This window comes from Eupeodes corollae, chromosome 3 (genome assembly GCF_945859685.1).
Source record: "Eupeodes corollae chromosome 3, idEupCoro1.1, whole genome shotgun sequence".
Classification (NCBI taxonomy): Eukaryota; Metazoa; Arthropoda; class Insecta; order Diptera; family Syrphidae; genus Eupeodes; species Eupeodes corollae.
This window is the reverse complement of record NC_079149.1, coordinates 30,423,952-30,438,960: the sequence shown is the minus strand read 5'-3', so window position 1 is coordinate 30,438,960 and position 15,009 is coordinate 30,423,952. Positions and strand designations below refer to the sequence as shown.

Below are 15,009 nucleotides of genomic sequence, written 5' to 3'. Positions count from 1 at the left end.
GGACTGGTTGTTCACCCACACAGAACGACTTTAGTCCTATTTTCGAGGAAATACAAAACTCCATTTGTGAACCCTTTCTACATAAAAGGAATCCAATTAAAATTTCCAGACGAAGTTGCGTACGTGGGTCTTTTTCAGACAACAATCTAAATTGGAAACGCAGTCTTTCCTTGCAAAAAAGCTATCGGTAATATATGGGGCTTACAACCCAGAATCACGCATTGGCTATACACATCGGTAATCTGACCGATTTAAATTTACTGTGTTGCAGTATGGTGGACTGCTTTAGAAAAAGCCATTAATCAAGTCAAAATAGTGGACAGCCACTTTAACTTAACCTAACCTAACCTAACCTACTACAACAGAACTTCATTTTAGAGTTCAGAATTCCTTTTATTTATATCCAACTCTTAGATACCTTAAATCTAGGAAGCCCTCCCAAAAAGATTATCCAATCCAGCACGAAGTAGTTCCTCTTCCATGTTTTGTTTGTTTTGACTCAAGGTATTCATGGAGTACACTGTTTTGTGCTACTAAATGTTGTACATCCAAAAGTTCAACGTTCACAAAACCTTTTAAAAAAAAAAACGTCAGCATCTGTCAATAAGCAATCTTTTTAAAATAATTGTAAGTTATTTCCATATACTGCAAATAATTTTTATGAAGATTCAACGCAAATTTTCACAATTTAGAAAACGAAATCAATCGTAATGTCCTGAGGCTGTTTCCATCATAATATTCAAATATGCTGACAAAAAAAAGAAACATTTTTTTGAGTTCAACATTCCCCGAAATTACTAATCCGATATTTACAAACAAGACAAAACACATCAGTCGAATTAGTTTAAGTCTTATCTAATTTATTTTTTCCTTATTTTTCTTACTTCCTAGTAGCATCTTAAGCACCAAAATAAGTGCACCAATTACACTAACAACTCCAAGAGCAATGAATCCAATAACATCCAACAAATAATATTGATACCAAGCCAAATCCAATCCTGCCGATCGAATATGACGTGCTCCCTTATGCCGGATAACATATTCTATCCAATACATCGCTGAATCCCGAGCACTCACAGGGCGATCACGGAATATTGACGATATTTGATTCATCTTATTTCGGTAAGAAGGATTCTCCAAAAGTTCCTTCAAAGACGATTCGAGATTTTCTCGACTAATATCATTAAAGTTTAAGGTTAAAGCATACCCAGCCTTGGTTGCTTTGTTTATGTTAAGATGCTTCAAGAAATATAAAGAAGGAAGAGTAAGCAAATTATTCCAATAACCAAAGATGACTGCAAGAACTTACCTGATCACAATAAATTGGTATACCCAACATTGGAATACCATAATGGACACCTTCCTGGCTGCCAAACAGTCCACCATGTGTAATAAAAACTTTGATATTTGGATGAGCGAGAATATCTCCTTGTGGCATCCATTTTTGGATCATAACATTCTTTGGTAGTTTTGGAAGTGAATCATCTTCGAATTTCCACAAAACTCTCTGCTTCATTTTAGCAAATACATCAAGAAAGATTTGCAATTTTTCTGGCGGTAATTCAGCACTTTTAACTTGACTTCCTGAAATTTTGTAAGACCAAAAATATTAATTGTGATATCTTTAGCGAAAAATTATCAATCTTCTTACCTAAACTAAAGTAGATAGCTCCATGAGTAGCTCCATCTAAAAATGCCTTCATTTCAGCTGGAAGGGGCTTCGGTGGATAAATATGCATTCCACCAACTTCAACCATTCCCAGAGTTGTTGGCCTTGGTGAAGTCAATGGAACATAGCTGTTCAACAACAGCACTGAGGTATTCTTCGTCATTTTAGAAACTGTTGGAATTTTCACTAAAAACAAAGACACACACAAAAAGGTCAATAATTTTATGAAAACGAAGACATGCTTGAAATCTTACTTGGCAAATGTGACCAATATTTCTTCACCAATTCATCCTGCTTGGGAAAGTACACAAACTCTCTATAATAATCATCATAAAGCGATGACATGGTATTCCACAATCTTTCCCAGAAATCCATTTTATCATCCAATGCTAAAGAGCCATGTGGAACATATGACCATGGGGTAATAACACCCATCATTTGGCTCATGAAATTCTGGTGTCCCAATGTACTCGAAGCAATTGTTGGAATATTAAATTTCAAAGCCAATGGCAAGAAAGCCTCCTGATAGAATTGTTCAACAATAAGAACATCATAGACATTTTTGGTGTTCTTTTGATGAATGAGTTCTTGAACGTTGGGTTGTTGCAAAGCGAATTCGGTTGTTTTCATACCAATAACATCGACCATTTTGAGAAAGTCCGATAGTGTGAGACTTGAAAGGTCGAATATAGTTTTAACATTGAACATGCTGATAACTGAAATAGAAAAAGAAAAGTTTTCACTCATAAATATTCCAAGTTCTGTGGACTAAAGTCTCTTTATAAATATTTGCGTTGTTTCCTAAGGGAAAGCCCTAAAAGCTATGGAAACATAAATCTCGTATTTTTGTTATCAAAGATATTGAAGATTAAATTAGTAATTTTTAAATTATCAGTTTATTCAACTTGTTGATTCTCTTTGCCTTTTTTCCATTTATATCTCTCTTCATTTTTCTCTTTCATTGAATTCTATGAAGATCTTAATCCCCTTAACACTAAACCGATAAAGATACAATTCTTACCTTCAGGCCAGAAGTTATAAGATGGTACCAGAACTTCTGTGTAATTTTTTCCAAGATTCTTTCCCAATGAAAGACCTGTTACAAAAGTTACCTGAAAAATATCAATGTTTCAAGAAATTGTCACAATTAAGAGATTAAAGAGAAACTAATATCTTCTATACATACCTCATGTCCTCTGTTGAGAAGTTCTTTAATTAGAACAGTATGCATCATAAAATGACTTTTGCCAGGAAAAACAAAAGCTGCAAGAATTTTTGATGCATTGCACTGAGCTATTGTTAGAAGCACCAGAAACGTCACTGATAGATACTTTTTGATATTCTAAAACACAAGACAAAAGAAAAACAACACATTTTTAAAAACAAACTTTTAAAAATTTTATATTTTTTAAGGATTAAGGAAGATGAAAGTTCTTGAAAGTCTAAGGACTTTTTAATATGACTTTTTTAAAGAAACAACTAAATTTTACCATGTTTTGATTTTTCACGTTTCCATTAACTTAATTATATTCAAGTTCAATGTTTTTCTCATTCCTCAAAAGAGAGATATTGTAATTCAGAAAATCGTTGCTTAACAGATCGAACGCTAAACAGCAACTGACCGAACCAATTTAGAGAATGAGCATGCGAAAAATTAAGATCTATTTATTTCATTCAAATAAAAATAATAGATTAAATATATTAATGATAAAGGCAAATTGATGTGGAAGTTTCGTATATTCAATGAATAGTTTTGATAAGAAGAAAATATTCAATTGTAATTGAATTAGGCAGTGCCATAATATAAAGATAGCATTTTGAAGATTGTATATGTTCTAGACGGATCGCTGATTATATTATTACGTGAAGATACAAATGTATACACATGCTTAGCCCAGGTAAGTTAGGTCTGCGGTAGGTAGGCTAATAAATAATTTTTTGTTGATAAGAAAACATTGTTTCCTGTTATTTAAATATTAAATTAGGTAAACGCACGAGCACAGCTGTAATTTACTCATTTAAGCAATTATTTAACTTATCACAAAGTCACAAGTACAATCGAACTTGATTGGAATTATTATAATAGGTTAGGTATATTTAGGGGTATTGACTCTTAGAAGGGGATGTAAAGTGTCTGAAAACAAGTCTGAGAGTTTAAAGCTGAATGTTGACTGGAACTGTGGTTAGATAGACTTAAAAATTAAAATTAAAAATTTCAGTTCAAATTTCAAAAAGTATTTTAATTTAATTTAAGTAAAATTAAATTTCAATTAGTTTCCAAAATATTTCAAAAAAGTCTCAAAAACAAATAAAATGCACGACTCTGTCTGTTTAAAAATAGAACCTTAAAATCAAGATTTAAAAAGAGGCTGGGATGCGACCCACACTGATAACTTCCCATCCCGTCTGTGGATTTGTCTTGCTTAAAAGTTTGTCTAATGTACTGGTATCAATTTTTACCAAATTTGCGTACTATTTTTTGTAGATTTTATTTTTTATGAAAAAACGGACTGTCGGATTTTTATATAAAAATGACTGAATATCGAAAACAATATTTTCTGTGAAATAAAATAAGTTTGAAGCCAATATTTTTATTTTTTGAAAAGCTATTTGAGTCGAAAATAAATTTTTACCAAGTTTTGTAAAATTTTTTGTAGGTTTTTAATTTTTTGTACAAAAACTGTCAATCCGATATTTTCAAAATTTTACTGAATGTTAACAACAATATTTTTTGAAAGATAAAAGTAGCTTAAAGCCAATATCTACAATTTTTCAAAAGATATTTGAGTCGAAAATCAATTTTTAACCAACTTTTATACATTTTTTTTAGGTTTTTATTCTTTGTAAAAAAAAAGTCAATTCGATTTTTCTTAAAATTTGTCTTTATGTTAAAAACAATATTTCTTATAAGTAAAAATTAGTTACAAGCTATTATCTGAAAATTTTAAAAAGTATTTTGAGTCGAAAATCATTTTTACCAACTTTTGTTAATTTTTTTTCGGTTTTTAATTTCTTGTAAAAAAACCGTCCATTCGATTTTTCTCAACATTTTTCAGAATGTTGAAAACAATATTTTTTATAAGATAAAATAAGTTTGAAGCCTAAATTTGAAAAGATATTTGAATCGATATTCAATTTTTACCAACTTTAAGTACATTACTCTTTAGATTTTTAGATTTAATTTAGACTCTAGGGACCTTGAAACGTCAAGAAATGTTAAAATTTTCAATTTGACAAATCGGACCTATTACAATAAATTCCTATGGGAAGTTAAAAATGTACAAGCAAAATAAGTTTGTTTATTAATAAAGATTTAAAAAAATTTTAAAGGATCATTTTGACCTTCAGCTGCTTATTGGTGATGAAGCCCCGACAAATCAATTTGGTTGACAATCTAGAGTTCTACCCACCTGACCCGAATGAGATCACAGTTGCCATCATCAGACTGAAGAAAGCTGCCGGTGATAATGGTTTACAGGCAGAGCTTTTCAAGCACGCGGGAGATCATCTACGACCATGCACCACAGAGGTATCACCCTTTTAAACATCACCTACAAGATCTTGTCTAGCGTAGGTATTATGTGAACGCCTGAAACCATTCACAGATGAACTGGTTGGCCATTATCAGTGTGGCTTCAGGCCTGGAAAATCTACCATCGACCAAATTTTCACCCTACGCCAGATCCTGTAGAATTCTCCTTGATGCGTCAAAATTGGTAGAGCCCAACCGAAACCTTCGGAACCACCAGAGGACTTCGACAAGGCGATGCGCTGCTATGTAGCTGCTTCAATATTGTTCTTAAGAGAGAGTGGTGCAAAACGTCAACACCAATGGCACCATCTTTCAAAAATTCACACAATATCTTGGATATGCAGATGACTTCAACATTGTCGAAAGAAATAAATGAGCAGTTTCGGCTTATGGGATATGGGTGCAGTTTCCGGTATCGAGTCTGAAGCAAACAAAATGGGTCTTGTGATTAATGAGGACAAAACGAAGTATTAACTGTCATCGAAAAGAGTCAATTCCCAAAGCAGACTCGTAGATCATCGAGAGGAAGCTTCTACGTACGATATAGAGACCGCACTGTGGTCCAGAATCGACATCCATAACGAATTTATTCAAATTTCTGACATATAATAATTTGACCCAAACCCCTTATAAATAGAGTGCTGGATACCGAAACTATGTAATAACGCATTAAGTTAATGACTGATGTAAATATTTTAGTAGTATGGCAACACTAAAGTTAAGAAATTCTTAACATTTTACTTATTATCAAGACAAAGAGTTACACGCGTTTGCAGATATCGTTACGCCATTGAACGTTTATCGGTGCATTTTTTTTTGTGATTTCTTAATGCTTTAAATATTATATCTACTATAAAAAACAGTAAGTATATATAATACATTTTTAGTTATTCCGTTGTTAAGTTGTTATAGAATTTTTGATGAAAAGTTAAAATATATCGAGTCTTATAAAAAATTGCAGATCATTGCAGATATTACTTACTTTTTTATTAGTTAGTACATGTATTAAGAAATATAACGAGAAAAAAATTTGAGTCCCCGCGTTGCCCCAGTATTTTATTTAATTATGTTTTCAGAAATGGTTGCTGAAATTACGTACATCGAATTATTTGAGGAATGGTTAAAATTCAAAACTTTAACTAGGGCTAAATGTGTAAGATCACTAGAATTGCATATTTACAACACTAAGCACCTGAAAACCGAAGGTATTCAAAGTAAGTTGGAAAATTTTGTAAAAAATGTTGAATTTCGTTGGAAAAAAACCAAATAACTACCGACTTAGATTTTTGAAACTCAATAAAACATGGCTTGAAACCAGAATAAAATTGTCTGTTAATGAGGGTGTGGATAGTCAACCTGGACCATCAAAAGCTGGAAGGCCATCAAAAAATGTCCTTGATGCTGATATTAGATGTCAACAAAAAAAAGTACAAAATATGGTTGATAATAATTCTTTGGAAGAATTTTCACGTGCAACTCAATCTGACAAACTGAGATGACGCTCATGTTGTTAAAGAAGCTGTTGAAGAATCAATGGCATCTGTAAAAAAAAGTAGGACCAGAAAAGATTCAGAAAAAAATATATCTGTACCCATGTCTCGAGACGAAGCATTAGCGCTTTTCTGGAAACTGCAAAACAGTACGTGTCCTTGTATCGGTGGTATAATATGCCGACAAGTGTTCACAAAGTGCTAATTCATGGATCTGAAGTTATTAAGCAAGCAATTTTGCCTATTGGACAGTTAGGAGAGGAAGCACAAGAGGCCAAAAATAAAGATTTTAAGTTCATAAGAGAACATAGAAGCAGAAAAGATACAGCAGAGCATACCAACATTGATCTTTTTAATTATTTTTTGTTGTCATCAGATCCAATCATATCTGAATTATGTTTACAGGGAAAATGCTGCAAAAAGAAAAAAATGGAACTAGAAGCAATGAATCTGCTCAAAGCACCTCATGTAGAATTAAATATAATTCCTAATACTCAAATTCCTTACCTTTTATTAAATGAAGTATTTAGGATTATAATTTTTAATAAGAAAAAAGCAACAGATTTATTTTGTTTTGGTAAAATGCAACTTCTATTTTCCAAATACTACTATAACTAATAATTTTTTGACATTTTGTATGGTTTTTACAAAGCCTAGAATTAATTCGCGTTAAATGTGCATTCTGGACCACTGTGGACCGGTTTGTGTAGACCGAAAAATAATATATGGCGGAGAAGATAGAATCACGAACTATACAAGCTGCACAGTGACTTGCCACTGGTGAAAAAACTACATGTTCAGAGTTTAACTGAAAATGGAAGCTCCAGCCCGTTCGGTATTAAACGCTAAGCCTGAGGGAACCATTATCAGAGGCAGAACTTATATCCTGTGGAGTGATCAAATTAAAGCCGACACGCAGCGACTTGGTATTCGAAACTGGAGACCACAATCTAGAGAACGAGTAACCTGGCGGGATCTATTACTTGAGGCCGGAGCACGATGGGCTGTAACGCATACTTTTCGAGATATCGAATTTTGTAAAATAAAAAATGTATATTTCAATTTTGAGAAAATTCGAACTTTCAATTTTTGACTACTGTTATTTTTAGTCTTAACAAAAAAAATGGCCTCACTTGAATCTGATTAAGACATTAATTTCCTATGCTTGGGGCTTAGAGGTAAGGAGAACAAACAGACAGACGGAATCGGGGGATAATGTTTTTTCGATTTCTTTTCAATATTTGATTAAAATCTCGATTTTGAAATGTTTAACGAATGTAACTTGCCAAATAGTTCCTATATTTCAAAAGTAAAAATGTTGGGTTGCAGCTCGAACTAATATCTTTCAATTAGAGTCGAATAAAACTTAATTTGCTTTTAAATGTGTATTAAAAATAAGATTAATTTTTTGACAAAATGTGTGCTTTAGGATACCGTATGTTCTTAAATCTACCAAAATTACCAAAGGCTATGTTTAACGAAAATTTTCTGACAAAAAATTGTTTTTTGTTTTACTTTTGTTTTATCTTGTATTATAATTAATTGGAAGTTTTTCAATATAAAGCATAATAATTGTTTTAAATTATATAAAACAACAAAAAATTGTTTTAAAAACAAGCAAATTAGAAAAATTGGGTCAATCTTAAAACCACTTCAAAATCAACTAAGTTCATAGCGGATATTATTGGCAGTAAATTTATTATTTTGTATCTTTTCTAAAATCTAATGCGTTTTATAAGATCCATGTTAATTCATTAAAAAACGATAAAGTTTTGAGTCCCAATTTGTTCATTAAACATCACAATTTCCCATATAAATTTTTTGAAACATAAAAAAGATATCCCGAGTGTTCATACGTAAGCACACACAGACAACTTTCTTTAAAACATGACCTTTAAATGTCAAGAAATTTCAAAACTTTTAATTAGAAATATAGAATCGATAACACTTTTTTAAATTGGTTTCGAACTTTATGGATTTTTGAGTTTTCGCTGTTATATCAATTTTTATCAAATTTATGTTAAAGGTTGCAGGTTAGGTTTTGAAATTTTGCTTTTACACTGCACTGAAAAATACAATTTCTGTATTGAAACATTTCATAACATAGTTTATCAAGACATCTTTGACCATTTTTGTATAATCATAAATGGTTTAAAGGAAGTGTAGTAGAACTTGCTTGGAATTATTATCATAAGTTAAGTGTATTTAGAACTGCATTTGAACTTAAATGCTGTACTAAAACACTAAAAAGATTTTAGACAATAACTTCACAAAATGTTTTTGAGGCCAATATTTCATTTGTTCAAAATACATTTAAAAACAAAATTACCAAAAAAGATATTGATAACGTCCCACTTTCACCCTTACAAACTTGCACCTTATATTTTTCTTTTTAATAAGCGAATTTAAAATTTAAGGAATTTCAAAAATTACATTAACAAAATTGAGACGTTAAATTAGCTTTTTAGAATTATATTTAAATTCATTTTTATAAAATGAAATAATTTCAAATTTAAAATCCTTTTTTCCCAAAATTATTGTTTAGTTTTTCATAATTAAGAGGAAAAACTGTAAGGCTGAAGAGTAAAATTCAAATTTAATCGATAGAAATGTTTGTTCATGAGATATTTATGTACGTTCAAAATGTTAACATTTTTTATTTTAATTAAGGATAATCAAAGCAACCCTAAAATATTTTTCTTTAAATTATCTTTTCTTGACTTATCGATATTAATTGTAAAATAAAATTTATTAGAGTAGATTTTTTCAATATTGAGGTCGAAAACATACAAAAGCTGAACAGAAATATAGTTCTTATCTATCGATGTTATTTTCAGGTATAAATTCGTTTGCGTATTAAATTTTGAACACAACTTCTTTTTCGCTTGGAATTTTTTAAATACATTTTTTCATAGAAATGAAAATTTTTAAAACAATGCAATTATTTTTATTTATGATATTTAACAATAACTATTACCCATTTTAACCTCATATCATTTAAAATTATTTAAAATTTATTATATATTATTAGTTTAAAATTTGGTAGGTAATTTGTGTCGATTGAATAACTAAGTCGTTTTATTTTATTAATCTTCAAAATCAATATTTCCGACCGAAACCCTTATTTTAAACCCAAGCAATTTAGGTGTGTCCATCAATCTATATATATTTTGCTGATGGCGATAAAAGTAATATTAGTTTTGAAAACAATTATTATTTGCACAGTCTTTAAGAATTTAAAATGTCTATTATATGTGTGAGTATTTTTATTAGTCCTATAAAATTTTAATTCTTTTGAAATATGTATTATTTAATTGGATATCATTTTTAGCAAATTGTTTCTTTGTGGGTACCGCACATTTTTTGTATATTATTGTTCTTCCAAAATCGTCTAAGGCTGACTTGAAACCAAAGTTTACTAATGTAGAATTATTTCCTGTAAAGGTTTCTGATAGGTTTCTTCCTGCAACAAAACTTATGTTTCAACTATATGGTTTACCATATTTACAGTCCTATCTATTATAATTTTGTTAGATGGAAGTCACATAAAACAGAAACAATTTGTGCATGAACTAGAAATCTAAATAAAATGCACGACTGGATCGCACGAACTTGCTCCTGTATGCTAAGAGTATGTTTAAAAAAGTACTTATATAAGATTTAAAAATATAGCTGTAAGATAAGTGTGTCTTCAAAGATATAAATGCCATCTGATCTGTTAAAAAAAACTGCGCGATCTTTGTACATGTATGAAAACCATAGTACTCTCATGAGCAAAAACTTTTAGGGCGACCAGGTGCCGAGTCGTTGGCGTAAGTATCGAAAGTGGAGAAATCCAGCGGGAGCGAGAGACAAATATTATTTCCATTCCCATAAGCAGCCAGCAGCATAAGGGAGATAATTAATTTTCCACCCAAAAAGTGAACACAATTTAATTCATTCTATTTGAGTCTTTCCTTGGATATGTTTTCACATAAAGGTTGATGAATTTGTTTTTGTTTTTTACTTGCGACATATAGGAACTATATGGCAAGTTTTGCATTCGTGCAAATGATATTACGGTGGTAGAGAAGTCGAAAAAAGTGGGTCCCGCGATTCCGTCCGGTCTGTTTTGTCTGTCTGTCCAAGAGTTCGAAATTTTGCTCGAATGCAAGACTTGCCATATAGTTCCTATATGTCGCAAGTAAAAATGAGGTCAACATTGAGTATATAGAGATTATCATTGGCAGAAACTATTTAAGTAACCTATATTTTATTACAAATGTGGTTAAAGGTGATGTCATTATTATTTACTTATTTTTTCTCTATAAACGATTTGCTAAACAGATGCAATTACAAAAATTTGTACTTATTTATTTAAAATATAAACTTATACAATAATTCAATTTTAAATTTATCTCGAGATAAATAAAAATCAAAAATAACACATACTTCATTGAACGAGGAAATTGCTCGTGATATTGGTTAATTTTTTCCATAATTTGTTCTATGCAGTTTTTCAAAAAGGCAACAACTTGTTCTTAACTGTCTAGATGGTACACAAATGGAAATCTGAGAAAGCGAAAACGGATTTTTTATATGATAGCAAAGTATATCTCTCACAAACATTACGTCATGAATTTTTCTTCTAGATTCTAGGGATTTTATCCCGAGCAATCATCATCTAGCTTTATAGTTTGGACTAAAATTCCAACGCATTTTACGAAACACAAATTTAGTCTTTTGACGTGCTCAATTCTACCAGAATGAATTCTATAGCATGGGTTCCAAGTCACATCAGCATATTTAATTGTTGACCTAACTAGTGAAGTATAAAGGGTTAGTAAAACATAAGGATCCGTAAAACCAACTAGAGTGTTCGCCTAGCCACAATGAAATCTATATGCTTTTTTGGAGACAAAGTATTATCAAAAATAATGCCTAGATCTTTGATATTGTTAACTTTAGTCAAAAGATTCGATTTGATTTTATATGGAAAATTAAGAGCTAATGCAGATTTAGAAAATGATATAGCTTTGCATTTTCCAATATTAAGTTTCAAACTGTTCAAAGAACACCACGTAGAAATATGGTCCAAATCTTGTTGAACTCTTACACAATCATCAATGGTTTTAATTTTAAAGTACAATTTTAAATCATCAGCATATAGTAGATAATTACAATTTTGTATTATGTCAACTATATCATTAATATAAATTAGGAAAAGTAAAGGGCCAAGATAACTCCCTTGCGGAATGCCGGAGGTACATTTTATACTTCTCAAATCTTTGTTTTCAATAATTACTCGTTGAGTTCTGTCTTCTTAATACGAAGAGATGTATTGAAGAATCTCAGAATGAAAACCAAAATAATTAAGCTTTTTCAGTAAAATAATATGATCTAGCGAATCAAAAGCTTTACTAAAGTCGATGTAAATAGCATCTACTTGACATTTATTCTCTATTTCATTTAGGACACATGAAGAGAAAACAGCCAAATTAGTCACAGTAGACCGACCTGATATGAAGCTATGTTGAGACTCAGATAAGCATTCCTTTATCATAAATTCTATTTTATCTTTAACAAGACTTTCGAAAAGTTTGGGGATGGCTAAGAGCTTGCAGATTCCTTTATAATTGTCAACTAGATTTTTTGAACCAGCCTTGAATATAGGAACTAGAAATAATTCTTTCCATTCTAGTAAAAAGAACTCCATGGAGTTTTTGAACAATTTCAACAGGGGCAAACAAAGAGAATCACTACAATTTTTCAAAATGCTTGACGGTATTCCATCGGCACCGCAACTATTATTTATTTTAAGGGCGTGAAGCGCTATTGAAACCTCATCGAAAGTCAATTCCATTGAACCAATGTCAACTTTTTCTTCCAAGTTTGAAACAAAAGTGTTAATTGGGGAGGATTAAACAGACTCAAAAAAGTTAGCAAAAAGTTCCAAATGAGTATCAGCATTTGACGAATTGACTCCTTTATAACTAACATTTTGAGGAATCCCAGATGGCTTTCTTTTGGAGTTTATGAAAGACCAAAACGATTTACTATTATTTTTTATGTTGTTTTCAATATTCACAATTAAGATCCAATTTATTCCCTCCTTGTAAATAAGTTTTATAAATTGAACTTTTCTGACCACATCGTGTATTTTAAGCCATTGTTGGTGCTATTTAAGCTCTTGCCTTCACTTTCTTAATAACAGCTTAAAAAATGTTGCGATATGTTTAAGTTTGTAGTTCCTTAAAAACACCTAATTCTATGTAAATCAACTAATGTGTCATTATCATTTTTATTTTGACCTAATGATCGAAAAACTCGGGGCCTATAGTTCTTGCGTACAATAAGGATCATCAAATGATCATAATTTGTATTAAAACCAATAACGAGAAAATTTAAATTTAAAAATAATTTATTATTAGAAAATGGATAATTTTGTATGTACTCATTTAAAACTCGTCAGTTAATATTTTTTTGTAATCAGCCAACATCTCATTTATGTAAATAATTTCGAAAAGTATGCAATTAAAATGTCGTTAATGTCGGGTTTTTCAATAAGAGCGCTAAAAAAGTTTTTTTTTTTAATGAAACAGGGTTTTGGATATCAATGAAATTCTTTATTCCTGGAAAAGTACATTCTATGTCATTATAATGGTACTCGATTTCTTTTGCATGGTCGGTCACCATAGGCACGCTTTGCAGAAGCCCAGACGCTGAACCCAATTTTCGACGGTTTTTAAGCAGAAATCGGACGATACTGCTGCAATAGCGATATTCGTTAGAAGTTCATCAATCGTCGCTGGCTTGTTGGCATACATGAAAGGCTTAACGTAGCCCCACGTGAAATGGTCTAATGGCCCCAAATCGCACGACCGAGGAGACCACGCGACTATACCATTTTAATCTCCAGATTAGGTTTCCAATAAATTGATTGTGAAATTCGCTGTTTGGCATGTGGCGCCGTCCTGTTGGAACACATGTCCTTTGAGTAATATCATCCAATTGGGGCCAACAAAATCGGTTATTAACCGGTAGCGATAACCATTCACAGTAACGTCCCGGCTTTATGCAACTGAAGCCTCAGCTGCAGCAATATTCTCGACACTCTTTCTTAAGGTCATGAACTTAAATTCTAGATACCTTAAAACGCTGAGAAGTTTCAAAACAAATAATTTGAGAAGGAAAAATAGAGTGTGGTAAAACATTCTACATTCGCATAGTACGGCTAAAGAACGATTCTCTGTGTTTGACAGTACGGTCGAAGTTGGACTAGAGGGTATACTGATGAGCATTCCTAAAAGTGCGAGTAGATATTACGGTTGAACTGTTTAAGGCGAGTAATGCAGCTGGCTATTTCTCTAGAGCATACACCGTTAAAATAACGGTAAAAAAGGTTAGACAAGAAACTTTACGACGCTGTTCAAGAGAAGTAAATGAACTTATGCTGATATTATCACCCAATCAATTTAACTTAAGTAAGCTGCAGGAGCACCAGACCAGAGGTGGAGTAATACTCAAGCTTTGAACGTATATAAGTCTTATAGATAACAACCAGGTGAAATATTTCTTCCATCGCCTGAGGAAACCCAAACACCTTGCTGAATTTTTGGCTACATCGCGTATGCGATCGCTTCACAAGACACGCTTGTTGACACGCATAACCAGAATTTCGAGATGTTTAGTCTCATTGATGCAAGTGACATCCATGGATAATTTCTCCCTTTAAAGATACAAGACAGCATTGGGTTTTCGAAACATTAAATTCCACGTGGTTCCTTAATCCCCATTGTACAATGCTGTTAGTGTCAGAAGTTAATGATGTTATCATATTTTTTCAGAGGGATGTGAGTCTGAAAACGAATATGAAAAGCTTAGAATACTATCGTCAGCAAAATAATGTATTGCATTAGAAGTTGCAAACAGGAGATCATCAATAAAAATAAGAAAGATTGTTGGAGATAGAATCGAGCCCTGTGGCACACCAGCATTTATTTTGTGGTTTTCATACTGGAACCTATCCTACCTACTTGTTTTGAACGATCCAATAGGTAACTACCAATCCAATGAAGGAGGGATTTATAAAAACCCAAAAACAAGCATTTTCGATAAGAGAACCTGATGGCAAACCCTATCAAATGTATTTAAAATATCAAGTGCAGTAATTCTTTCTCCAAGGCGATGTTAAGATTTGCTCCACTTTTCGTTGAGATGAAGCATGAGGTCACAAATGGAACTATTGCTGCGAAAGACGTACTGGCCGTCATTGAGAAGCTTTCGATTTTAAAGATATTTTTTGAGCTGATAATTAATCAGCGTTTCTATGGCCTTGG

The 15,009-nt window shown here is 31.7% G+C and overlaps 1 protein-coding gene across 1 annotated transcript; it reads right to left on the bottom strand.

The window, feature by feature from the left end:
• Positions 1–839: 839 nt before the first annotated feature.
• Positions 840–3,317, bottom strand: LOC129948882 (UDP-glucosyltransferase 2-like). The gene is made up of 7 exons (XM_056060022.1): positions 3,160–3,317; positions 2,856–3,011; positions 2,691–2,781; positions 1,924–2,385; positions 1,652–1,855; positions 1,310–1,584; positions 840–1,239 (listed from the first exon to the last, which is right to left on the bottom strand). The coding sequence occupies exons 1-7, from the start codon at positions 3,160–3,162 to the stop codon at positions 856–858; spliced, it is 1,575 nt and encodes a 524-aa protein (XP_055915997.1). The 5' UTR covers positions 3,163–3,317; the 3' UTR covers positions 840–855.
• Positions 3,318–15,009: the final 11,692 nt, after the last annotated feature.

Bases quoted from the DNA above. Each gene is read 5' to 3' on its own strand.
- LOC129948882 (XM_056060022.1), bottom strand. The intron at 2,782-2,855 runs GTATGTATAGAA...GATATTTTTCAG, and splicing joins TTCTCAACAGAGGACATGAG to GTAACTTTTGTAACAGGTCT. The intron at 1,856-1,923 runs GTAAGATTTCAA...CTTTGTTTTTAG, and splicing joins ATATTGGTCACATTTGCCAA to TGAAAATTCCAACAGTTTCT.